Source organism: Sciurus carolinensis, chromosome 14 (assembly GCF_902686445.1).
Source record: "Sciurus carolinensis chromosome 14, mSciCar1.2, whole genome shotgun sequence".
Lineage (NCBI taxonomy): Eukaryota > Metazoa > Chordata > Mammalia > Rodentia > Sciuridae > Sciurus > Sciurus carolinensis.
Genome location: NC_062226.1, coordinates 33,266,615 through 33,292,114, shown reverse-complemented (window position 1 = coordinate 33,292,114; position 25,500 = coordinate 33,266,615). Strand labels below are relative to the sequence as shown.

Genomic DNA, 25,500 nt, shown 5'->3' with positions numbered 1-25,500 from the left:
TTTTTCCAAAGTAGGATCACACTATCCATTTAGCTCCAACTTGTTTTTCTTTATTAACTGCATTTTAAATACATTTGTATGTTAACACCTTGACGTAGGCCATGCTTGTGAATGGCACTGTGCTATGTCATGTTATGGTATGGATGCGCAATGCTTTAGAATTCCTATTACTAGACATTTGGGTTGTTTCCAACTGCTGGCCTGCCGGGGTTTTGTTTTTTTTTTTTTTTTAGCACTGGGAATTTATTTTTTATTTTGAGACAGGGTCTTACAAGTTGTCCAGGCTGGCCTGGAACTTGTGATCATCTTGCCTCAGCCTCCTGAGTAGCTGGGATTACAGGCGTGTGCCACTGCGTCCAGCTCCAACTCTTGGTTTTTATATACAATGCTGCAATAAACTTCCTTGTGTGTATCTTTTGAGCACTTAAGAGTCTATTTTTGTTGGATAATTTCCTAGATGTGGAATTGCAGAATCAAAAGGATGTTAACATTAACATTTCTAATAAATGGTGCCTAATTGCTTTCCAAAAGGTTATGCCGGTTTACATTCCTACTGAGAGGGTTCTGAGGGTGTGTTTATTTACCTCCTAGCCAACGCCGGAATTAATAACCTCTTAAATCTTTGCCAATCTGATAGACGAAGAAAGACTTCAGAAGAAGTTAATTTGCATACATTTTAAGCAGGGAGCTTAAGCATATTTTCAAACTTTTATAACTATTTATATCCATTTGGAGAGGAATTATCTATTCAAATCCTTTGACCATTTTTATTCCTGTTTGTTCTTTTCACTTCTGTTTTGATTCACATGCTGCGTAAATATTATCTGCAAATACCTTTTTTCTGATTTGCCTTTTGGCTTTGCATTATTTTTGAAACCTTATAGAATTAAAAAAGTTTTAATAGCCAAATGTATAAATTATTTCCATGGTGGTCTCTGATTTCTTTTATCTGATACTTTTATTGCTGGATTTCTCTCCCTCTGTTTCTTTTTCTTTCTTTCACTTCACTTCTCTGAGCCTAAGTTTCCTCATCTGTATACCAGGCAAGGTTGTCATTAGGGTAAGATGAGCCTGTCTGGGAGAAATAGTCTAGCAATTTGCAGCACCCAGAGGGTGCTCAATAACCGACAGCATGTGTCTATTATGTGGGGCTTGAACCTACGTAAAAGACCTAATTCCATTGCTCTTTTCTCTGCCAGGAGCCTCTATGGGGAAGCATTCCAATTTGGCATTCTCATGAATTGTAATCTTTGTCTACTTTCTAATCTGACCGCAGATCTTAAACGTGTTGGGTGTGTGAACAGAGGCCAAGGATGTGGATCCAGGACTTTCCCAGCACACCTACCTCCTGGTACCACCTGGGAGGCAGCGGGCAGGACCCTGGGCACTGACTGTGGTGGACTCACCTCCCAGGAGACTGATGTCAGCACAGAGTTGTCCTGCTCCTCGTGGCTCACCCCAAGACTTCTCCAGAGCCTGGGATGGGGGATCTCCAGGAAGCCAGTAGCCAGGGACTCCGTAGTGAAGGGGTCTGCAGGGTGTATCCTGAGCTGCCAAGTTGTCAGAGACCCTTCCCCACCCTGTATCTCAAACTGCCCATCTGTAAAACTAGAAAATTAACCCAGAGTTGTGCTTCTGGAACTTTTTTGGCTTGCGATCCCCTTGAGAAGAATGGGTTAAAGGCATTGGACCCACTTCTCCTGGTGAAACAAACAAAATTCAGCCTACACCAGCTCTCCCCAGGAAGCTCCAGCAGAGGGAGTCCCAGACTAACCCAAGAGCCGTTAGGGCTTCCCCAGTGTTTCCCTAAACCCCTAAACTAGACAAAGGTCTGCGATAACAAACCCTTTCAGCACCTTGTAATTCTTCACCCATGACAACTCTAGGAAGTTATCTTTTTAATATGTGACTACTCCATCAGACTCAGCACCACAATGTCAAAACACATCTGTGACCAAGATTCTCGCCTTGACCTAACTCTAGCCAGGCTCTTCTGAGCTCTCTTCTTGACCAGGCCTCAACAGCAGCCTCTAACATTCCCTAATGTTCAAAGACTTAAGCAAACACCAGCATAGTGGCACAAGGCCACATCCATAGGGTGATCTGAGATCCCTGAAGCATGGGGGCCCAAAGAGTGCACTGTGGTAGAACTGACCCCAGGCCCCTGGCTTCCCCTTCTTTCAGCATACTCTGAAAAGGGTTTCTGACTGTGAAGCCTTCCTCTATTTCTTTGAGATGGGTATGTATTTCCTACAACTCAGGAGCACAAGGACCTGGAAGCCATTCATTTAAAAGTAATCATCAGAGGGGATGGGGCCTCTCTCTCCAGCTCTGGAAGAATGGAATCTTGACTTTGATGATGTCAGCGAACAGACACAGCTGACATAATTAGCATTCACACAGACCAACCCTTTGTGATTGTTTACTTCCCTGACTCTGCTGGGCCCTCCGCTCCTTCAGGCCCTTTTGAAACACTCAGCCACCTCCCCACAAAGTCGGGGTCCGTTCACCCTGACCCTCAGCCCTGCTGCAATAGTAGACCATTGACTAAATCAGTCCTCCACACTTTAGCATCTGACTTTGTTTCTCTTTGACCCTTGCTTCTTAGGGTATGCCTGGTCCTGCAGCGTGGCCCTCAGAGCGCAGTAGATGCTCAGTATTTCCTGGCTGAGGACGTATTGGTTAAAATCCTTCCTTGGTTCCAGTTCCCTTTGCTACATCTCCAAACATCACGCTGTAAAACAACCACCGTCTTATGCCTATGGACTCTGTGGGTCAGGGATTTGAAAAGGGCATCTTTCTTCTCTGTCCCATGCCACACCCTGAAGATTGGGGGTGACATGCACAGTTGGGAAGAAGCCAGGTCTGAAACGGCTTCTTCACATACCTGCCTGATGCCCGGCTGGCCAGGTGGCTGAAGCAGGGCTGGGTTGACAATCTGACCTGCCACGTCTACCAGCAGCCTCTCCAGGATAACGGTACAGAATAATCAGATCAAGGCTCCATGATCGGTGATCCCATGAGCAAAGTGGGAGTTTTAGGCCCTTTATGTCTGGATTCCCATGTCTCAGAGCCTCATTCTACCATAGTCATTCGATTGACTAGTTAGGGGTCTGCCTAACTAATTAAAGAATTTGCAGCTTGATTTCACAACCACCACACTCTCAGAGCCAGGTCTGGGGGTACTTCTTTTGCAATTAGTCCTTTGTATGAGTTACGATTAGATCTGGTTGCATAGAACAAACACACACACACACACACACACACACACACACACAAAGGCTGTGGCTTAAATGAACAGACATTTATATCTCTTTCACATTAATGTAGCATGGAAAGAGAGTCAGACTGAACTGATCCAGTGTCCAGTTAAGTATCTGGGTTCCTTCTGCCTTGTTTCACCATTCTCTCAGTGGATGACTTTTACCTCAGGACCCAAGGTAGTTACTTGAGCTCCAGTCTACACATCCACTATCTGGCCAGGAAGAGGAAGGATAAAGAAGTTTCCTTTAAGGACACCGTAGCAGTCCTCCACCCCCTGCAGCAGCAGGGGATATATTTAAAGACCCCCCAGTGGATGCCTGAAATCTTGGACGATACTGAACATTATATATACTATATTTTCCTATTTATTATCTGTGATAAAGTTTAACTTCTAAGTTAAATTTATAAATAGATTAGCAATAACAAATAATAAAAAGTAGGAAAATTATTACAATATACTATAATAAAATTATGAGTCATCTCTCTCTCTCTCTCCCTCCCCAAATGTTTTATTGTACTGCAGTGCTTAGCAATCTTAGCATAGGATTTCTTTTCTTTCCTGATTCAGTTGAGAACTATCACCCTTGTACTTAAAGGAAGCACTTTACAGCACCTCATTGACATATCCCAATTGTCAGCTTGCACTTTCAGGCCGTTAAGTAAAATAAGGACTCCTGCAACACTAACACTGTGAAACCTCCACAGTTGGTGTGATAACCAAGAGGGTTACTAGGTGACAGGTAGTATATACAGCATGGACACTTTGGACAAAGAGGTAGTTCATGTTTCAGCAGGACACAGTGGGGCAGTGGGAGAGTTCACCATGCTACTCAGAGGGCATGCAATTTGAAATTTATGAGTTGTTTATTTCTGGAATCTTCCATATAATATTTTTAGACTGTGGTTGACCATGTGTAACCGAGGCTACGGGAAGCAAAACAGAAAGTGAAAGGGGATAAAAGGACTACTGTACTCAGGAGTCCCACTTGACACCACCACTGGTGGTCCATCGACGGCATACTTGTCATTCCTGGCTGCAAGGGAAGCTGGGAAATCTAGTCTTTATTCTACCAAGAGAAAAAGAATAAAAAATTAAAGGTTCTAAATGGGTGTGGTGGCATATGCCTGCAGTCCCAGCTACTTGGGAGGACCACATGAATCCAGGAGTGTGAGGCCAGCCTGGGCAGCATAATAAACCCTGTCATGAAGGAAGAAGAAGGAAGAAGGAAGGAAGGAAAGAAGGAAGGAAGGAAGGAAGGAAGGAAGGGTTAGTTGGTTGTTTTGTTAAGGAAGAAGAGAAAGTATATTGGTAGACATTTGGCAGTTTCTGTCATATCTTAAACTCCTTTCTATTTCCTGTTCTGCTACCCACAAGCCATGGCTTTGGACAACACACCTTTTTTTTTTTTAAATCACCAGTTCCTTGTACCAGTTCCCAGGGAGGAGGAAATGCCATCTAATAAGGAAGCTTAAAGTACCAGACAAACATATTAATGCTCAGGTTTCGGGGAGGGGAATGGGAGCCCCACCCAATCAGCTTACTTTTTATTTGCCTGGATGGTCCCCTGGGCTTCTTCAGAGATCTTGAAAACTCCCGGAGTAGTTAACGACTAGATAACCACAGAGGTGCTTTTGGAAATCCATGTTTGCTATGTTTGGGGAGTAACCTGTCCTTGTACTGTCCCCAGGCTGTGCCCTAGGTCAGATGCCTCCCAGGGAGCTCAGACCCACACCTAAGGAGGTCGAGGATGAGATGGCAGGCAGCCGCTAATGCACTGGGCACTTACTGTGCCTGACTCTGTACCAAGCTCTGGGGTCTCGCAGCTCGTATTCTAAATCCTTTAATTCATTTCTCTTACAAGGGCAGGGTGTGTATCAAACACTATTCAATCAAGTGCCTTAACCAAGTGCGAAAGCGAGGGTTGCATTGTGCACCCCCCCCACCATGGCATTTTGAAGTCCTAATTTCTGGTACCTGCGAATGTGACCTTATTTGGAATAAGGGTCTTCACAGATATGATCAAATTAAAACAAGGTCCTCAGAGTGGGCCCTAATCCAATATGACTCTTCTAGAAGAGTAAAAGAGACACCGAGACAGAAATGCCCTAGAAGAATGCCGTGTCACTGTGGAGGCAGAGACTGGGCCTGTGGAGCCACAAGCCAAGGAATGCCAAGGATTGCTGGCAGCACCAGAAACTGAGAAAGTTATGGAACAGCACACCCCTGGGACCTTCAAGGAAGCAGAGACCTGGTGACATCCACCTCAAGCTCAGATTTCCAGCCTCCAGAACTGCAGGAGAGCAGATTTCTGTTGTTTTAAGGAATCGTTTGTGTATGTTGTTATGACAGCACTAGGAAGCAGAGATGGTCAGTTGGACGTGTCAACTTGCATAAGCTCTAACCACAGCTATTAAACCAAACTTCACCTTGGTGCTGCTGTGAAGGTATTCTGTGGATGTGAGTAACAGCTATAATCAGTTGACTTTAAAGGAGAGTATCTGGATGGGCCTGATCACTCTGCCGAAAGGCCTAAGAGCAGAAAGGAGGCTGCCCTGAAAAAGAAAAAAAAAAAATTCTGCGTGTAGACTGCAGTTTCTCTCAGCTAATGCCTGAGTCCTGCCTGACCTTGCTGAGGACCGCCTGTGGATTTCAGAGTTGCCTAGCCAGCCCCCACAATTGTGTAATTCCGTGTAATAAATCTCTTAGTGTATCTCCCACTGGTTGTTTCTCCAGCAGAACCCTGACTAACAGAAGGGATGATGCAATCTTGAAATATGCTTGTCCATAAGGTTGTCTGGTGGTGCATGACTTCGTGGGGAAGGGCATTTCAAGCAGAAAGAACAGCATGTGCAAAGGCCTGGACTGGTGGAACCTGGCTCCCTAAGCACCTGGTGGTGGGAGGTAAATGCTGCCGCGTTTATCTTGCCCCCATCCTTGCATTTTGCCCCTAGGAAGAAGCCGCTTCTCTCACCCTAGCCAGGTCCTGGGGTACTTATCACTAATGGATGCTCTGGTGTGTGTGTGTGCAATTTCCGTGTTTTTCTGAAGGTATAGTTTGCTCCTTTGATCAGTTTCTTGGAGGTGTCCCATAAGTGAAGGATAAGATTCACAACTTTGGACAAATAGGGAGCCGGTCGAGGGTTTGCTTTTCCAAGGCTCCAAACGGTACGGTATTGGACTTGCCTGCGGGAGTTAGCGAGAAAGCCTCACTGTGCCTCAAGTCTCTTCATCTGTAAAATGGAGCTGACAATCCTGGTGACCCTCTTAAGTGGATGGTGTAAAGGGCAGATGAGATAAGGGCAGTAAAATCCTAAGCACTCAGTCAACATCCACCGAGCGCTTGCGACTTGGGGAGAGCCAAGCTAGGTCATACCTCGGGGATCACCCTAATTACGCACCCCGGCCGGAGGAACAAGCGCAAGTCCGCCCACGTGGGTACCCATTCAGGTGGGGGTGCGGCGCTGGGCGGCCGGGAAGGGGCGGCGCGCAGGTGGGGCGGGCCGGGGGCGGAGCAGCGCGCGGTTCCGGGATCCGGGTCCGGCCTCGGCCGCCGCCTCGGGGCGCGCCGAGCGCTGGCGGCAGCTGGCGGGCGCATGTGGGGTCGCGCGGCGCGGCGGCGCTGCCCGCGGGGGCTGCGGCGCGGCCGGGAGGCGCTGCTGGCCCTGCTGGCGCTGCTGGCGTTGGCCGGCCTGGGCTGGGTGCTTCGGGAGCGGCGCGGGCCCGCGGCCAGTGCCGGGGCCAGAGACACCGAGGCGAGACCCCCGCGTACCCCTCGCACCGGGCGGCGCGAGCCGGTGCTGCGGCGGCCGCCGGTGCCTGAGAACGCGCTGGGCGCGCAGGGCGAGGCGGTGCAGCTGCAGCTTCAGGGCGAGGAGCTGCGGCTGCAGGAGGAGAGCGTGCGGCTGCACCAAATCAACACCTACCTCAGCGACCGCATCTCGCTGCACCGCCGCCTGCCCGAGCGCTGGAACCCGCTGTGAGTCCGGCGGGCCGCGGGTGCGACACCTGGGAAGTGGCGGGGGGAGCCGGCGCGATCCTATCGAGGCGTTCTCGAAGGAAGGCAGTGGAAGGAGTCAGATAGGGGGCGGGTAGGCGGGAAATTGAAAGACATGAACGTGGGAAGGTCTTGTCTTGACCCTCCTTTTTGGAAAAGTTGTCATTCTGCTCTGTAAAGGGTCGGGATCGGGGTTAAGGGGACAAGTTTAAAGTGAGACCTCTTTGGGCGCCCTTCTGCTCCCCCCCCCCCCAGCGCCCACAGTACAGCTAGATCCTTCGGATGGTTGCACCTCAGCGCATGTAGCCACTCCCGGGGCAAGGCTGGCTCCATTCATTCATGTGGGTGTGCCGGGTCTCACCCACAAAATCAGGAGAGAGGGACACGACAGGGGAGGTGAAAGTGGCTTAAAGCTTCCTTTCCTCTCCTTGGGAGTTGGATTCCTGAACTTTGGGTGTAGGCAGGTGGAAAGGAGCGCTTGATGGGAAGGGCACCTTTGGCCTTGGTCCAGCCACTACTTGATCTTGTGGGTGGTGCAGGACTGGAGCCAGTGTGGTAGAGGCCTATCTCCTGTTGGAGCCGCTGACCCGGATGGCTGTGTCCCTGTATAGGTGGGGGGCAAGGGAACAAGCTGGCAGCAGGAGGAAGGCCACTTGCCTCTGTACTTTGAGTCGTCAGGGATCTTCCAGTTCCCATTCGAGACTCCTCCTTTCAGACTTTGATGAAAGAGGGCCCAGGAAGTTTTCTGTTGGAGCCAGAGGAGGCTGGCAGCCTGTGGTGTGCACCCTTCTACCCTCCTTTTCCACAGGCTGGAAAACAGGCAGAGGGGGTAGGTGACCCCTTTAGCGTGAAAATGGGGGGACTAGCCCTGGGAGAGGGGGACCCTCCTGGCCCCCTTGGCACCCTGCTGACCTCAGGCAGTTTTGATGGACTTGAATTTCATGTCCTCCCTGTTTTTCAGGATCTGCTCACACCTAACCCTCTGCTTCTGCTGGAGTCATTTTTTACTGTTAATCTTTTTCGAGTGAAACGTTCTTGGAAGTGGTAGCTGTTTCCCCACTTTGGCCAAACTGCTTAATGCATGCTTAGCTCCTTGAACCCCAGAGGTCACAGAAACCAGGTCAGAGGGAAGCTTTCAGGTCACACCCAGGGTTTAACCCTGGCTCCTGTGAGATAAAATCCTGGCTTCTTTTGCTTACCAGCTCTGTGATCTTGGGCAAGTTATTTAGGCTCTCTGAGCCTCAGTTTCCCCATCTGCAAAACAGGAAACTCATAAAAGTTGTATCTACATACTGAACGTAAAGGGGAGTAGAAATAACGTAACCTAGGGATAAATAAGATACCTGGGAACATACTGTACTTATTCATAATTTTTTTTTCCCTTTCCCTATTGCCTAGAATATACTCAGAAGGTTGTTTTTGAGAATTATCCAGGAACCAATCAAGGTTTTTCTCCTCTGGGCCCAACTTCCTTTATTGCCTAAGGTTGGTTGTGAATGTGAATGACCTGTGGGGCTTATGGTGTCCTGTCTCCATGGCGATGCAGCTGCCCTGTGTATTCTGGATTGGCAAATAAATTTTACTGTTGCATTGACTCTGGGAAGTTAATCCAAACCCAGCATGATGGGCATGTAGTGTCCCTGCCCCTAATTCCTGCTGTGGAACCTGTTCCCTTATTCTTACCTAGCCTGAGAGAAGGGTGGACTTGAACTGTGTGAGTCTCAGCTGGACCAGATTATGAGGCAGTTTCTGAGTGGTTCAGGGCCTTGAATGGAGTCTCACTTTTATTATATAAAATTCCTTCCTTATCCTCAGGGAATAGGTCCCCAGATCTCCAGTGAATGCCTGGAACTAGGATAATAGTGAACCTATATACTAAGCACTGTGATATAATGCTAATCAGTTTGATAACCAAAAAAGGGTTAATGAAGATGCTAAGTGACTAATGGGTGGGTCGTGTATACAACATGGATGCACTGGAGAAAGGGCTGATTCATGTTCCAGAGGGACTGGGATTTCATCATGGCACTCAGAAGGGCATGCATGCAATTCGAAGCATATGCATTGTTTATTTCTGGAATTTTTTATTTAATATGTTTGGATGTGGCTGAATGGGTAACTGAAACTGCAGAAAATGAGACCACAGATAAGAGTAGAATACTGTTAATGCGAGGGTGAGGAGCTACTCGGAGTGTTGCCATTAAGCCTGAGAAACTAGCATGGCAGGTTATTAGTTAACAGTGCCAGGGTAGAGGGGATCCTTAAATGTCAGAGGAGGGTGGGTCCTGAGGGGACAGTCATTCAAACCAGAGGAAAAGCCACACTCCCAAAGTCACAAAGCAGGTCTGGGGCAGAGCTGGCCTACAATCCAGATCTTTGATCTCTTCTTCCCTTTTTGGGTAAGGACAATTATTTGTTTAGTTTAATTATAAAGCCAATACATATTTGCTCTAGAAATTTTAGTATGTACAAGAGAAGCAAAAAGAAAAAAAAATCATCAATCAATTTATTTCGTGGGAAGAACCATTGTTAATACTTTGCCATGTATCCTTTTAGACTTCCAGGAATAGAAATAGGTTTTGAAAAATATACAAATAGGTGCGTGGGTGAGAACAGACTCAAACGTGAGTGTGCACACAGGCCCACACACATTTTTAGCAAAAGCCTTTGCACTACAGTGCATAAGCCTGTTATAAGAGGCAGGGAGCTGGGAACAGCCCAAGGACGGTTGGGCTCAGCGCCTTCTATCTGCAAGGCTTGGCAATGCGTCTGCCCCCTTGGACAAGGCCAGACCAATAAAGAGACATTTTGGAGGTTGGCTGTACTCCTGTGGGACCCATGTAGAATCTGGTCGTTCACATGCCATTGGATTAGAGCACAGCTTTATTTCTATTAGTCACAGTACTGACTTGAGAGGATAGCGATTGACTCCTTGAAAGATCATATAATAAATTTGGGGTTCGCACTCTGTCACAGATACCCTCTCATTTGATCCCGGAAGGAAGGGGAACTTGCGCTATGAGATGATAGCAAGCCCAGCGTAGATGCCAGATAGCTGGGGGAACTTTTTAAAAATATTGATGCCAGGAAACTTTGCTGGAACAATTAAATCAGAATTTCGGCTGCATCTGATGTGTCGCTAGGTTGAAAGCTGCCGATCTAGTGTCTGTGGATTTCTCATTGGGAAGATTCAGGGTTAGGGTTAGGGTTAGGCTAGGGTTAGCCTACTGCTTTGGCTTTTGCTAATGTGGTTGAATAGTAAAGTTAGGGGAAGCAGGGATTAATAATAGGTCAAGGGCAGTTGAAACTAGTGGTAACAGCCCTGTCACTTGGGAAGTATGTCACAAGCAAGTGATTATTGATGATGTCGTACCTAAATTTGAAACAGTTTTAGTTTTCATAGAATACAAGAGCACTGAGGTGATCACTATAGCCCCATTGCTGATAGCACTCTGCCCTATGTAGCCAAGAACGAGGGGAGTGACAGTGGCCCGGGCTGTGCATTTCACCAGGCGCATCCCCAGGTGCTTAGTGCTACTAAGCACGTGGAACACAAGCAGTTCTCTTCTGTGCCCTGCTGACTCGGGAAGCATGTGATTGTTATGCAGGTCTGTGTGGTTCTGGACTGCCTGCTCTGATTTTAATCTTGTTAATGCTACAACTGCACATGGGCCTGAGATCAGGGATCAGGGTTTGGCATGACGGAGAGTCTCAGAGTAGCTCTACGTAGGTCATTCAGCAAAACTAAGTGTCTTGCTGGAATTGGGAGGAGGGACTTGGTCAGGATTTCTCTTTCTGTAGAGAGTTTGCCTGCTTGTCTCTTCTCATAACAAAATCATGTTTGTAAAACCTCACATGTGGTGTGCATGCTAGGCTGATGGTTTCTTTGCTTCCCCAAATGAGGCTGTGAACTGCAGGGTATTTTGTTACTTCTTAGTAGACCATCTCCTGACGTCAGAGCAGCTTGCTTTCTCTGAGTCAGTAACTTAGATCCACAGAACCTGTTCCGTTTTGGCCAGTGTTTTCATTATAACTTTTCCCTTCCCTTTTCTTCACTCTATCCAGATATTTGAGGAGTATTTTTGAACAAAATGTTGCTCCATTTTGTGTGGTCATTAAAAAAAAAATCCAGACCAATGGTCTTTGACTTTTAACTAGATATTTATGTCTGTTTATATTTATTGTGCTTAGATATCTTTGGATTTGATTGTGCCCTCTTATTTTACTATTTGTTAAGCTCGTAATGTCTTTTCCTCTCTTTTTTCCTCGCCCCTTTTTGAGTTAATAGGACTTCCCCCCCATCTCATTCCATTTTTCTTTCTGTTAATTTATATTATTAAATATAAAGAAAAGATACTGGCTTCTAGTGCAGAAAAGACTGGGGTAAGAGGCAGGTTTAGGTTATGCTGCACCTTGGACTCAGGGATGGAAATACTGTCAGCTGGAAAATGTTGATTGGGCAGTTTTGAGGTAGGGGTGTGTATTTGTGTATGTGTGTGTGTGTGTGTGTGTGTGTGTGTGTAAGTGTGTGCTTCTATGCGTCCAGCCCTTGAGAAACCACATGGACTGAGAGTCAGGAGGCTGATTCCTGAAAGAAAGTAAGGTGCAGCATCATAAAGAAAGGAGAAAGAATACAGGGCAGGTAAAAACATGAATGCACTGTAAGCTTTCTCTGACCTGTTCTGCAGAGGCTGCGAGTTCCTGTTATTTTTCTAGGAGACAGTTATGTGAAAACCTTAATGTAAAGATAAACGATCTGGAGACCTTGTCCGAGTCTATTCATGCATATCCATCTGATCCGTACACTTGGATGATGCTGGTGGAGATTATTGTGGTCCCTCCCGGGAGAGGCCTTGTGCAGGATGGGGATAAAGCTTCTGAAAGGCTTAGCACACTGCCTGTTGTGTGATACACACTCTGCCAAGGGGACTGCTTGCCAGGTTCCCTCCAAAGCACACTGAATAGACCCACGCTTTGCCCTCCTGCCCCACTAAGCCCATGGATAGAGCAGAAACAGTGATATGATGGCTTATGATTTCACATAGAATTTAACTTCAAGCTTCCTCTTGTCTCCAAGGCACAAGCAGAACCCTAGAGTGATGCTGGCTATCCCTGTCTAATGCACAGAGACAGCTTTTTACCAAAAAGCAGCTTCTATCAGTCAGGAAATAGAAAGTGTTTTTCTTCCAGAAGCAATTTTAGAGACATTGGGTAGGATATGTTGAACTTCATAAAGGTGAGTGACTTTAGGGGATGTTTTGCTTTTACTTATTGACTAACTTGTTTTTGCTCTGGTAGTGGGGATTGAACCTGGGGCTCAGGCCTGCTTGACCAGTGCTCCACCTCGAGCCACATCCTCTGAGGGAATGTTTTAGAGAAAGATCCAGAAACTATACCAGGCCAAGAAAAGAGGAGAGGGCAGAGTAATAAATTACTGCTCAACGAAGGCATTTGACAAAAAATGACTTAGCTTTTGAAAAATAACCTTTGTGTGGGGTTATAAAAACAGTGCATGTTTATTGTAGAACAATTTTAGAATGCAGAGAAAAAGAATTAAGTAAGATCATCCCACTTCTCAGAAACCACCATTGATGGCATTTTTGGCCTCGTTGTTTCTATTGTTTATTGTTTTTATGTGAGTGCATGCGCTCGCACACATTGTTTGTAGAATTGACTATTTACAGATCTGCACCCTCTCCTTTGATTTAACATAATGTTACCATTTTCTTTTATCATTAAATAATCTTGGAAAATGTCATTTTTGATGGCCTCGTAGCATTTCTTCATACAGCCATTTTCTGCTTCTTTCCTGTGGAACGTTGAGACTGCTTGTAGCTTTTTGCTGTTATGAATCATGTTATAAAGAATTTTTTTTAACAATGAGCGTACTTCAGGTATCAGATTATTTCCTTAGGCAAGACATTCTTAAATATAGTGATATCAGATCCAGGAGAGGAGGAGCATTTCACAGCTCTGGATATGTATTGCCAAACTGGCACCCAGCCTGCTTGTGATTTAGGTGACACAGAGTCCAACTAGACATTCTAGGACGGTGGCGTTACATCTTTGATTTTCACTAAGCAGTGAAAACCCAAACAAAAAACTGACGTATAGTTCTGACTCTATTTGTCCAAGCTGAGAAGAAATAAATTTTAATCCAAAAGAGTTAGGATGCAATATCAGACTAAAGGACAGTTCTTGACATTGAAATAAACTTCACTTGAAAAACTTCACTTCATCATCCTTCTTTTCACTCATTTCTCTTTGAACCTGAGCATGTTCAAAACTAAGTTTTAGCTGTACCTTTTTTAAAAGACTAGAGAATATCTTTATTTTTAGATCTCACAAAACACTTTTTTTCAGGTAGTGTGTTAGGCAGCTTTCCATTGCTGTAACAAATACCTGAGATAAATAAACTTATAAAGAGAAAAGGTTTATTTTGGCTCACAGTTTTGAAGGTTTTAGTCCAAGACTGATTGGCTCTATTGCTTCAGGCCTGTGGTGGCACATGTAGCAGAGCAAACCCCTTACCTCATGACTGGGAATGAGAAAAGAAGAGACTGGGGCCCCACAATCTTCTTTGAGAGTGCTGTTTCAATGACCCAAAACCTCCCACTCGACCCCAACTCTTAAAGGTTCCATCACCTCCCACGCAGCACCGAGCTAGGGATCCAGCCTTTAACACATGGGCCTTTGGGGGACAGTTTAGATCCAGACTGTAGCAGTTAGCAATGCATTCATTCCATGGCACCTGTGGACTGTGCTTTAGCACTACACAGATTTCCTGTGCATCTTGTCTGGTACCCGGGGGCTTAATGATACAGATATACTTGTTAATATTTTTATACACACACACACACAGGTGTGTTTTCCATTTGCTATAACATTTATATGGAGAAGGGCAGTGTTTTGGTAGATGGAGGAAAGAAGAAGACTGAGGAGAGTTTGTAAGGGCCACTGAGGTTGAAGCACCTATCCATGGGCCAGACTTGACTTTGAGTTTGGGTATGCTTTTTGCAATGCTCCAACTTTTTTCTTTATTTTTGCATTAAGCTTTTAATTTTGAACAGTTCAGTCCCGGAGAAAATATGCAAGAGTAGCTCAACGAAGTCCTACGAATTCTTCACCTAGATTCAGTTATTATTGTTTTGCCCCGTTAACTTAATTTTTCTCTTCCAACATGACTACTAACAAACTGTCCACATTTGGGAGTAAGTTGCAGAGAGCACAACCCTTACTTAGTGTTTCTCCTGCTCGTATTTTCTAGGAACAAGGACAATCTCTCATGATACTTGGATGTAGTTGTCAAAGTCAGGAGAGTTACATAATATCAGATTATTCTAGAGGTTCAAACTTTTTTTTTTTTCTTTGAGGTTCTGGGGATTGAACCCAGGACCTTGTGCCAGCTAGGTAAGCCCTCTACCACTGAGCTGTATTCCCAGCCCATTTTATTTTATTTTGAGACACGGTTGTGCTAAGCTGCTGAGGTTGAACTTGCTATCCTCCTGCCTCAGCCTCCTGAGTTGATGGAATTAACCTGACCCTGAGGTTCCAACTTTTATAGCAGCTTTTTTCCAAGTGAGAATCAGGTGTGACACCGATGTGTTATGTCTCTTTGGTCTCCTTTAAAACAGTTCCTCAGGCTTTGTCTCTTATGGCATTGAGAATTTTAAAAGAGTGTAGCACCATTGGTTTATTAAATGTCTCAGTTTGAGTCTATCTGGTGGTTTCTCATGGTTTATTTAAAGATATGTGTTATGACAAAACACAATGATTTAAAACAACAGGAAGCCTTTATTGTACCACATAGTTTCCATGGGCCAGGAATTCGGGCTGGGTGGGTCTGGCTTGGAGTCTTTCAGGAGGTCACAGCCAAATGGTGCCTGGGTCTTCTATCATTTGAAGGCTTGTCTGGGACCAGAGGTTCTGCCCACTCACATGTCTGGAAAGTTTGTCCTGGCTGTTGGCAGGAAGCCTTGGTTCCACGCCCACAGATTCCTCCACTGGGCTGCTTAGTGCCCTCACAACATGGCAGCTGGCTTTCCCACCGAGGAAAGGAGGAGGAAACCTTGATATCTTCCCACCCACTCCGGGAAGTCACGTGTCTCTTCTGCCATTCTTGGGTGGTGGTTTTAAGCTTGTCTACAGGTTCTTCACTGTCCTCCCTCCAAAACATGGAGCTGAGTTCTTCCCTTGTGTGGAGCACAGCCTTCCTCTGGGTCCAGGCTACATAATTGTTTCTGTGACCCAAGGACCCAGCTCCCTGCTGGCTAGGTGCCCTCTACCTTCATGACACCAGAATGTCCCTCTGAAGGTCGGCTCCCTGAGAGCCGGGACCTTGCCGCACTGGCACATGGTAGTTGATGGGGAAATATTTGGTGACCAACTGATACAGATACAGGTCCCCTGGTGCAGTACTTGGCACGCGGCCGTCAGCAGATGTTAGTGTCACCTCTTGTCCCCTTTAGCTCTGCACACATCTCCTCTCCTATCCTCAGTGTGTCCAGTGAGGTCTTGCCTTAGCTGCTCAGGTGGCCCAGCTGGTCTTCAGCATTGATCCCCTTCTCGAATGTCTAACCGATCCCTCAGCCAACCCCCATATATCACACCCTGGTTCTGTGTCCCTGTGGTCCTCTCTTGCCATCAACCACTTCCTGCAGGTAATTTCCAACACTGCCCTTGGTCAGTCCTATGGCCCTGGGAGTGTGTTGTCCATCATTCCGGGGATAGGATTATGTCAACCAGGGAACCTTCAGTGCACAGTGACAGCAGAGGCTACTCAACAAAGAAGGAGCTTGTCGGTTCCCGTGATTGCCAGTCAGGGCGCACTGCTCAGTCCCCTCCACGGGGCTGTCACATGGTGCAGTGGAGGGCTTGGCTCAGGGAGGTAGTTGTACCCTCTGCAGAGCCCTTCCTGGGGTGGTCATGTGTTCTGACCACGGTTCTCATTTGTGCATCTGTGACACGTGGTCACTGCTGGGTGCTGGAGAAGGTAGGGGGGTCATAGCACGCAAGGAACAGAAATACTGTGGGTGGCACGTGGAGCAGAGAGGAGCAAATGTGGGGTTTCCAAAGAATGGGGTCGAGCCGCTCTTGAAGGACAGGGAGTTTGCCAGGTAGAGATGAAAGGAAAAGGAATTCCAGGCCCAGGGGACAGTCTGAGCAGAGGCCTGGCAGTGGGGTTGGAGCTGAGTGGACAGACAGGAGAGCTGTGGGTGGGGAAGGTGTGACAGTCTGGTTCCCTTCTGATTCTGCCTAGTTCGTCTGTTGCTGGAATCTGCAAATTGCTTCCCAACTTAAAAACAGCATCCCACAGGCCAAGGTTGTAGGGTGTCCTGGTGAGAAGCTTTCTTAGGCTCTGCTGGGATTCCTCGTGGCTCTGGGTGGGCTGGGGGGGGCTCCTCCAGGAGATTATTTCCCATTCCCCAGGGAGAAGCCTGGAGACCATGTCCTGTGTCCCCTGCATCCCCACGTCCCCCAAACCAGCCTGGGCTGGGTTCTTGATTCCTGAAGTTGAGTTTTACTTGCAGCTGCAAAGAGAAGACGTATGATTATGAAAATTTGCCCAGGACATCTGTTGTCATAGCATTTTATAATGAAGCCTGGTCAACACTCCTTCGGACAGTTTACAGCGTCCTTGAGACGTCTCCGGACATCCTGCTGGAAGAAGTTATTCTGGTGGACGACTACAGTGATAGAGGTAAGCCCCCCACGTGGGCTTCTGGAAGGGTCTGGCCTGCTGTGGCTGTGGTCGGGGTGAGAGTGACAAAGAAGGGGTGGATCGGCTTCCTGCGTCCCCCTGCGCCTGTTGAGGACCTTGGAGACAGCAGACCTGGCCTGGAAAGGGCAAGCGCAGAGCAGCTGGAGTGAGCGTGGGGGGTGACATGGGAGGAGAGGTGTAAGGTAGGGCCTTGGAGGTCACCTGATGGCATTGAAACTTAAATGTGAGCCCAGCAGGGAGCCAAGGGCGGGTTTTAGGGGGACAGGAAGGTCCAAGTCAGTCTGGGGAACCTGCTGCATGGAGAATGGCCAATGGTGGGGGCTGGTCCAGGCAACCTGAGAGACTGGGCGCTGGGAGGGGCTTCTGCCAGCCCTGGTGTAGCAACAGCCTTGGCTCGGCAGGGACTCTTGGTGGCTAGCTGAAATGAAAGCAGCTGAGCTTAACCATGGAGAAATGTCAAGGCTTAGCAAAGGTGGAAGCCTGGGTTAGTTATGTGAGCCTGTTTCAAATCGAACTACCTTCCCTCCCTGGACCACCCATGAGGGTAGCAGCCCCTGCTTGTTGGGCATGTGCCCCGGCGGGTGCTGTGTCTAGCCTGTCTGACTTCAGAGCTGGCATCTATATGTTCTAATTGGCATGTGTGTTGGGCTGTTATCACAGAGACTCAAAATAACAGTGATTCACACAAGGTGGAAATAGCTCTCTCGCACACCCCAAATCTGGTGCTAGTCTAAGTCCAGGATGCTGTTAGGGTTTGGTGCTTCTGCCCCATGTTCCCACCTTCTCCCTGACTGCCTGGCCAGCTGGCTCTTCACCTTCTGCTCACTCTGCTCAGCCCCCAGGGTCTGAAGGGGCAGAGGGAACACCCTTCTCTCTCAGTGCACCGCCTGGAATTCCCCCACCTCCCACGGAGCAGAATGTGGTTGCCTGGCCACACCTAGCTGCAAGGGAGGCTGGGAGATGCAGCCTTTATCCTGCTGGTCATGTGGTCAGCTAAAAGTCATGGGGAGAAGCATGAAGAGACAGGCAGCGATGTCATGCCAGCCGGACCAGAATTTGATGCTGACTAGAGTCTGGTAGGCACTGAGCTCCGGGTTCAGGGTGGCTGGGTCTGAGGTGAGCTTTGCCTTGATCCAGCCATGGCACCTCGAGTGGATCACTTAGCCTCTCTGAGCCTCAGTTTCTCTCCTGTAAGTGGGTTTATCCACACCTATCTCACGGCACAATGGTGAGGAAAACAAGGTCATGTGTTGGACAGAACCACATGTACCATCCAGCACACAGTAGGTGCTCATGTAGCAGCCTGCACATAGTCGGTGCTCACCTACATTTCCTTTTGTCTTTTCCTCTGGGATTGTTTTAAATCTACCTGTGTAGACACTGGTGCTGGGTCACATTGCAAGGGCTTGAATCCCTCTCCAGTACCTAGTGACCATATGACATTGAGCAACGACTTTACCCTGTTTCCACCTTGGCTTCAGCCCCTATAAAAGGGGAATAAATCTACCTCCTAGGATCATTGGAGGACTAAATGAGATAAGGCAGGTGATGTGTTGAGCCAGTGCCTGGCAGATAGTTAGCTGTCGTTAAGTGACAACTTCTATTTTGATGAAATATAAAAATTGTAAAGTGAAAATAAAAACCCCACCCTTTCACACCAGTATATTAATTGAACAGCAATAGCCGATTATTTATTTTATTTTTAGGGAACTAAATAGCTCCTCAGTGAGCATGGTATGGTGTATGCTCCCTCCACACAGCTGTTCTTGTACTCAGGAAGGGCAGCGCGGCCAGGCTTGACCTCATCCCCTTGAAGTGACTTTTGGAGCAGGGGAGGGGCCACTGCCCTGAGGACGGTTAAGCAGCCACCTCCTCCCTGTTTCTGCAGCCTCAGGATGAGCGGCTGCAAGGCGCCAGCCCCACCCAGACACAGGGAGACTGGCTCAGGCAGACATGAGCTCAGCGAGTGGTAGGCGCCCACCAAGGGTGCGGTGTGGGCCTGTGCGCATGCACCCGTACCCGCTGACTCTGCAGCTAGTCACTTTGCTTGCAAATCACTCCCTCCTTCCTGACCATTCGGTTTATTTGCACATGTATTTGGAATTTAAAAAGAAAATCAACCCATGAATTTGTTTTAAGTGTCAAGGATATTTGGAGAAACATTTTCGTAAATTATGAAGCAACCTAGAACATTTGAGTTTTCCCCTTGGTGGATGGTGGAGGGCCAGGAGCCAAAGCCCATATGGATGGGGAGGTGCTCCCATGTTACTTTGTCTACATGGTATCCCCCCTGCCTCCACCTGACCCACGGAGGGTTGTGAGTCAGCCTCCAGTCCCAGAGTCCTGTCTGTAGATTCAGGAGACCTGGGGGTCAGCATTGCCTGGGGGCATGTCCTTTCAACAAATGGACACGAGCATTTCCTCCTGACAAGTTTTTGATATTTTTAAAGATGAGAAATTACAGAGAAAGTTCTGGCAATGTTAAACCAGATTCTCTGGGTTCAAATTATGCTTCCTCAGTTTGATTGCTCTGGGACCTTGGGCAAGTTATGCAGCCACTCTGACCCCAGAGTCCTCCTCTGGAATGGGGATACTAGTACTTACCTCATAGGATTGTTAAGGGATCAGTTGAGTTATTGATGACTTACTTAGCACAGCACAGCAGGCCTGTACTGCTAAACTGTCAAGTGCTCCTCAGAAAAATTTTAGTAATATAATTACTATTTTAATTTAAAAAATCATTTGTATTAGTCACCTCTTAGTCACTATAACAAAATATCTGACACAGGCTACTAATGAAGAAGAGGTTTCTGTAGTTCATGGTGCTGGAGGTTGAAGGGCATGGTGCAGTCTTGGACCCAGTTCTTAGCTTCATCACACCATGGCGATGGCACTGGCAGGAGCTCATACAGAAGCAAGTAACTACACCTCCAACTAGGACCAGAGAGGCTGGGGTCCCACCAGTCCCTCTGAGGGCCTTATCCCAACGACTTAAGAACCACCTCCCAAAGGTCCCACCACCTCCCAACACCACCACCCCAGGGACCTAGCTGTAATCCAGTTCTTCCTTGGGGGACACAGTGGTTCGTGTGTGTTTTTACTGTTTAATGCTCACAAGGCAAGCTGCGAGGTTCGTTTGGTGCAGTTTTATTGAGCTGTCCTGGGTACCCTGCCATTCACCCCTTGACAGCGTGGGATTCGACACGCTTGCGTCTTGTTGACGAGCAGCCGGTGGTTCAGAAAGTTCCGGTCCTGACCTCCCGGGCCTTCCGAGCGCTGCCACCTTGGTTCTGGGTGAGGCAAGGGCATCCCGGATGGCAAGGCAGAGCAGGCTCGGGCTGTTTCGTCTTCTTTTGGAGACAGGGAGGCCCCGAGTGTGTGGCAGTGACCCTGCTGCTCCGTTTGCCTCCCCAGAGCACCTGAAGGAGCGCCTGGCCCAGGAGCTGTCAGCCCTGCCCAGGGTGCGCCTGATCCGCGCCACCAAGAGGGAGGGCCTGGTGCGAGCCAGGTTGCTGGGCGCGTCCGTGGCGAAGGGCGATGTGCTGACCTTCCTGGACTGTCACTGCGAGTGCCACGAGGGGTGGCTGGAGCCATTGCTGCAGAGGTGCGTGAGCTGCCCTGGGGAGGGGCGTGGCCTGGGTGGACACAGGGACAGGCTCCGCTCAGGGGTCCTCGGGCAAGTCCCCGGTAACAGGTGCGCTGTTTCATGGTGAAAGATGCGGAAACCGCTAGCACACCAGCTGGTGTGCTGTTAGCTTTTATGATCACTTCCTATCCAGGTTTATTGTAGTAACCCAGGAAGCATCATCAGCCGTCAATTTTTAGACAGTCACATTTCTATGACATGTCTATATCATATTTGGACATGGTTTTTTTCAGGCAAGACTCACCCATTGTCCCAGTAAGCAGGATGCCTAGGGCCATTGAAACTCAAAGAGACCCACAAAAATGTTTTCTGACTTCTTTTTGCAGTGCTGGGGATTGAACCCAAGGTCTCGTGCTTTCTAGGCCAAGTGCTCTCTCACAGAGCTGCAGCTCCAAGCCCCCACAAAAAGGTTTTTATGTTAATTTCTTTTAAAATCAGAAGGAAAAACTGAATATTTTAAGTATATAATAATGAGTCTAGCCTGGATTATATTTGTCTTTATGACAATGTAGTAATAAAAGATACTTTTTTTTTTTGAGACAGGGTCTCACTAAGTTGTCAAGGCTGACCTCAAAATCATATCCTCCTGCCTCAGCCTCCTGAGCAACTGGGAGTATAGGCATGTATCACCATGCCTGGGTCTACAACACATACGCACACACGTGCATATATATTTTCAAGGAGGAGGGGACTCATGAAGGCCATCAAGCAGGCCTGTCTCCAAAGCCTTTAGAGCCCCACAGCCTCGCTCTCTAATGCTCATAGCCTTGGGCCCAGTTTTGTCCCCAAACCCCACCATCCCTGCCTCCAGTCTCTGCAAGTCCTCCTGATTCTGCATCACAGAAGGCAGGAGCTGGGCTGGACATCCAGGAGTCCCCTGGGAGGCAGGGGAAGGTGTGCCGGTCTCTGTCTGGTCTCCCTGCGTGGGTCAGGGGAACTTCCTCCCACAGCCTCCAGCTGTTGGTTGTCAATGTCTGTCTGCTGGCGTCTCGCCTCCCTTCCTGGGTGAGACCAACTGCTACTTTGCTACTTTCTGCTGTCCTGGCTCCTTGTCCCCTGGGGGTGTCATCGCCACCTCTTTCTCCTTCTCCCCTCTAGGAGCTTTACTGGTAAGGATTCAGGGCTTCTCAGGCCTATGGTGGAGTCAGACTGTTTAGTGGTGTCTGGAACCCAGACGGTGGGTTCCTCTGCACCCACCCCTCACCGTGTGCATGGGAGGCCACCTCCAGGCTGGTCCGGGGTCCGGGTCTGAAGAGGCCACTCTTCCTCTTTAGCTAATGTGCTGATGCCACCTAGGACCGCCCTGTAGCCCACCCTCCGCAAGGCCCTGCCCTGCCTCCACCTGTGGGTGAGGGGGTTCTCCACCCTGTCTGTCCACTGGAAACACCCGTGGAACTTCAAACTGCGGCCCTGGGGTTGAGCATTTGGACTGACTCTTAGGAGCAGGACCTGGCTGTGGGATGTTTCCAGGGTTCCCCAGGGACTCTGGTGTGCCACAGAGTCAAGGCACATTGAGCTGTAGGCTGTGTCCTCAGTGACCCCTGCCGGGAGCCATCAGCCTTTCCTTCAGGGGCTCTTGGAAATTTGAGAAGGTGTTCTTGATTGTGTGATGGTGTCTCTGGAGACAGTGTGACCCACACGGAACCTGAAACACACAGGCTGAGATCCGCAACAGGAGATTACAGCATGTTTTACCGTACATAATATTTCACAATAGCAAATATTAAAAGAAAAGAATAGCAGTAGTCCCAGGTTTTTGGTCAGGCATCTTCCCTCTGGGAATCCTCACTTTAGCCCTGTGTTCTCATTCCAGTGCTACCATTGAGGTAACAGGCTCTGAGAGGTTAGGTAACTTGGCTAATGTCACACTGCAAATAAAGAGCAGGATTAGAATTCATAATCTAATTGCAAAGCTGACTCTTCAGTCCAGGTGCATCTCTTTTCTCAGGGAGATCATAATTTCTGGATGTTAAGATGTTTCTTTGTGATTATACCCCTTGCACTCCTGAGACGTGGAAAATCTGCTTTCTGTTTTAACGTACTCTTTGATTTTTACACGTCTTGATTTTCATCAGAGGGATTCAAGTTTAGCCAGAATGTTCATAGATTGAATCGGGGAATTATTAAGGGGATGGGACTGTTCCTATTAAAGTCTCCTCCCTGCCTCTTCAGTGTCCCCCATGGTGATCATGTTCAGGACTCCGACATGGCTGCAGGCCCCTGAACAAGGGAAGCAGGCCTCTCACACAGGTGTTCTCCTTCCTATGAGAAAGGTGATGAGAGTTCATTCTGGAACTTGATAATCGTCCTTGGGCCACCTGTCTGCAGAGGAGAGATGGGCTGTCCTGGGTGTTTGCAGGATCCACGAAAAGGAATCTGCAGTGGTGTGCCCTGTGATCGATGTGATCGACTGGAACACCTTCGAGTACCTGGGCAACCCGGGGGAGCCCCAGATTGGTGGTTTCGACTGGCGGCTGGTGTTCACGTGGCACGTGGTTCCTGAGAGGGAGAGGATGCAGATGCGGTCCCCGATTGATGTCATCAGGTCAGGGTTCTGGGGGATTCTATTTTTGGAGCATCCCTAATTGCCTGTGGCTAACGTGTCAGTGAAGGTCCTAGGTAGGAGGGGCTAGCTGTGGCTTCCTTCCCTACCCCCCCCTTTTATTTCCAGGGCATTTGTTTATTTTTATTAAATATCTTTGCCTTACAAATAGATTTTAAATTTGTATATTTTGATTAATTAATTTAATTTTTAAATTGGAGATAAAATATGTGCAACTTAAAATTGCTGTTTTTTTTTGCACTGGGGTCCAATCCAGGGCCTCACACTTGCTACGCAAGCACTTGTTCCTTGGCCCTTGTTCTCTGTGATTCTGAGAGGTCAAGAGGGCTGGGGGTGTGGCTCAGTGGTCGAGCACAACCTAACTTGTGCAAAGCCCTGGGTTTGATCCCCAGTACTAGATGCGTGCATGCATATATCAATCAATCAATGTCAATCAAAGTGCAAGGGTTTCTCCCATGATTGGGCCTGTTCATGCTGGAGTGCCATTCCATTCCTCTTCTTGGCCAGCCCTCCTTTGTCCCAAAGCCCTTATCTCCTCCAGGAAACCCAGCCCTGTCCTCCCTACCTCCTGCCTTCTTCTGTGTCCCCACACAGCCCTAGCTGACCTTAGCTAACACATGTGTCACACCCTGGGGACTTGCTTGCTCAGGGTATGCTTTGAGATGGATGAATGGATGAAGGGGCTCTTGGCGGGAAGCTAGTCAACCAGCTGTAATGGTTTCCTGCTGCTTCTGTTGAAATATGGCTACCACTCTTTTCTAGGTCTCCAACAATGGCGGGTGGTCTGTTTGCTGTGAGTAAGAAATATTTTGAATATCTGGGGTCTTATGATACAGGAATGGAAGTCTGGGGAGGAGAAAACCTCGAATTTTCTTTTAGGGTAAGTATTCTAGTCTTCTCTTTGGACTCATTCTTAACCTGGTCTCCCCTGCCCACCCCGACCCTGGGATTTGTTATGTGCGCCTGAGGGACTTCTCCATGTTGGCAGCTTATCAGTGATCCTTCTTTTGTAACTTTCAGAAATATAATTTTAAAGACATGGGGCTGGGAAGGACCTTATAAGTCACCTAGTTCTTCTTCCACCTTCTGTAGAGAGAAAGGGAGGAGACCTGTTCAAGGTCCCTTAGAGTTAGTGGCAGAGACTAGACTAACACTCAGATCCCTGCCTCTGGGACCTTTATTTAGTAACTAGGAAGCAGTCTTGATTTATCACCATGGATATCAGATATGGACACTGGAAGAGTCTGGAAATGTTCAGAAGGCAGATGGATAGGCAGTCTGTGGACATTTAAACTTGATAGGTGTCGAGTGGGGCCAGGATCAACTTCCTGTTACGAGCCCACCTGCTGATTCTGCAGAACTTGGTCCATATTAGTCCCTTTGAAAAGTCCTGAGCATGTCAGTGACTTTTCCAGTTAATGGAATCCTACATTTTTAAGTGTCAACATTTAGATTTTCAGTAATAGCGTATCTAGTGTCCTGCTCTCATAAGAAGAGTTAATAAAGATGAATTTGGCCCGTGGCTAAGGACTCACGCCCTCCATTATAGGTGTCAGATGCTGTTCTCGTTTCTGCCATCCTTGGGGAAATGAGTTGCTTGTGACCCCAGATGACTCTGCTGTTGGAGTTTGGGATGTGCTCTTAATAGTCTTTCTGCCTCTTCCCCAGGTTCCAGGCTTCTCTGCCTGCTTCTAGAAGCTCTTCCTCTATCTCTTCCAAACCTCTCTTCTTCCTCGCTGCTTTCCTATCTTCTGTGGCTAGGCAATCAGGTAACCAAGCTTGTTTCACATAACGAGTGAGTGGGTTGCCGGTGGCATCCCTGGGGACCCTTCTGCACATCTAGTGCCTGGCTGTTAGTGCATGGACTTTGGGGTCTTGGTTGCAATGGTTTGTCCTTGGGGCAGATTTTGTGCTCTCTGTTTGCATTCTGTGCTAATGAGCATGCTGGATAGGCGGCCTCCTGCCTTGTGGAGGCCGAGTCTCTTGGCAGTGTCCATCAAGACTTCTCTGTGCTCAGTAGACATTGCGAACAGGCGGCTCTTTCCTTGCTCACTGCTCCGGTGTCTCCTCTGCTCTGTGTGCAGATCTGGCAGTGTGGCGGGACTCTGGAAACACACCCGTGCTCCCACGTGGGCCACGTTTTCCCCAAGCAAGCTCCCTACTCCCGCAACAAGGCACTGGCCAACAGCGTCCGGGCAGCTGAAGTGTGGATGGATGAATATAAAGAGATCTACTACCACCGCAATCCCCGCGCACGCCTGGTGAGTCCTCACCACCGCACTCCACCTGGTCTCCGCTGGACAAAGCAGCT

The 25,500-nt window shown here is 48.1% G+C and overlaps 1 protein-coding gene across 1 annotated transcript in view; it reads left to right on the top strand.

The window, feature by feature from the left end:
* The first annotated feature begins 6,793 nt into the window (after nucleotides 1-6,793).
* Nucleotides 6,794-25,500, top strand: part of Galnt12 (polypeptide N-acetylgalactosaminyltransferase 12) — a 29,703-nt gene continuing 10,996 nt past the window's right edge. Inside the window, exons 1-6 of the mRNA XM_047525714.1 lie at nucleotides 6,794-7,241; nucleotides 16,790-16,959; nucleotides 20,395-20,584; nucleotides 22,986-23,171; nucleotides 23,952-24,069; nucleotides 25,274-25,450. Of these exons, the coding sequence (XP_047381670.1) occupies nucleotides 6,859-7,241; nucleotides 16,790-16,959; nucleotides 20,395-20,584; nucleotides 22,986-23,171; nucleotides 23,952-24,069; nucleotides 25,274-25,450 (1,224 nt within the window). The 5' untranslated portion in view covers nucleotides 6,794-6,858. The remainder of the gene's footprint in view (nucleotides 7,242-16,789; nucleotides 16,960-20,394; nucleotides 20,585-22,985; nucleotides 23,172-23,951; nucleotides 24,070-25,273; nucleotides 25,451-25,500) is intronic.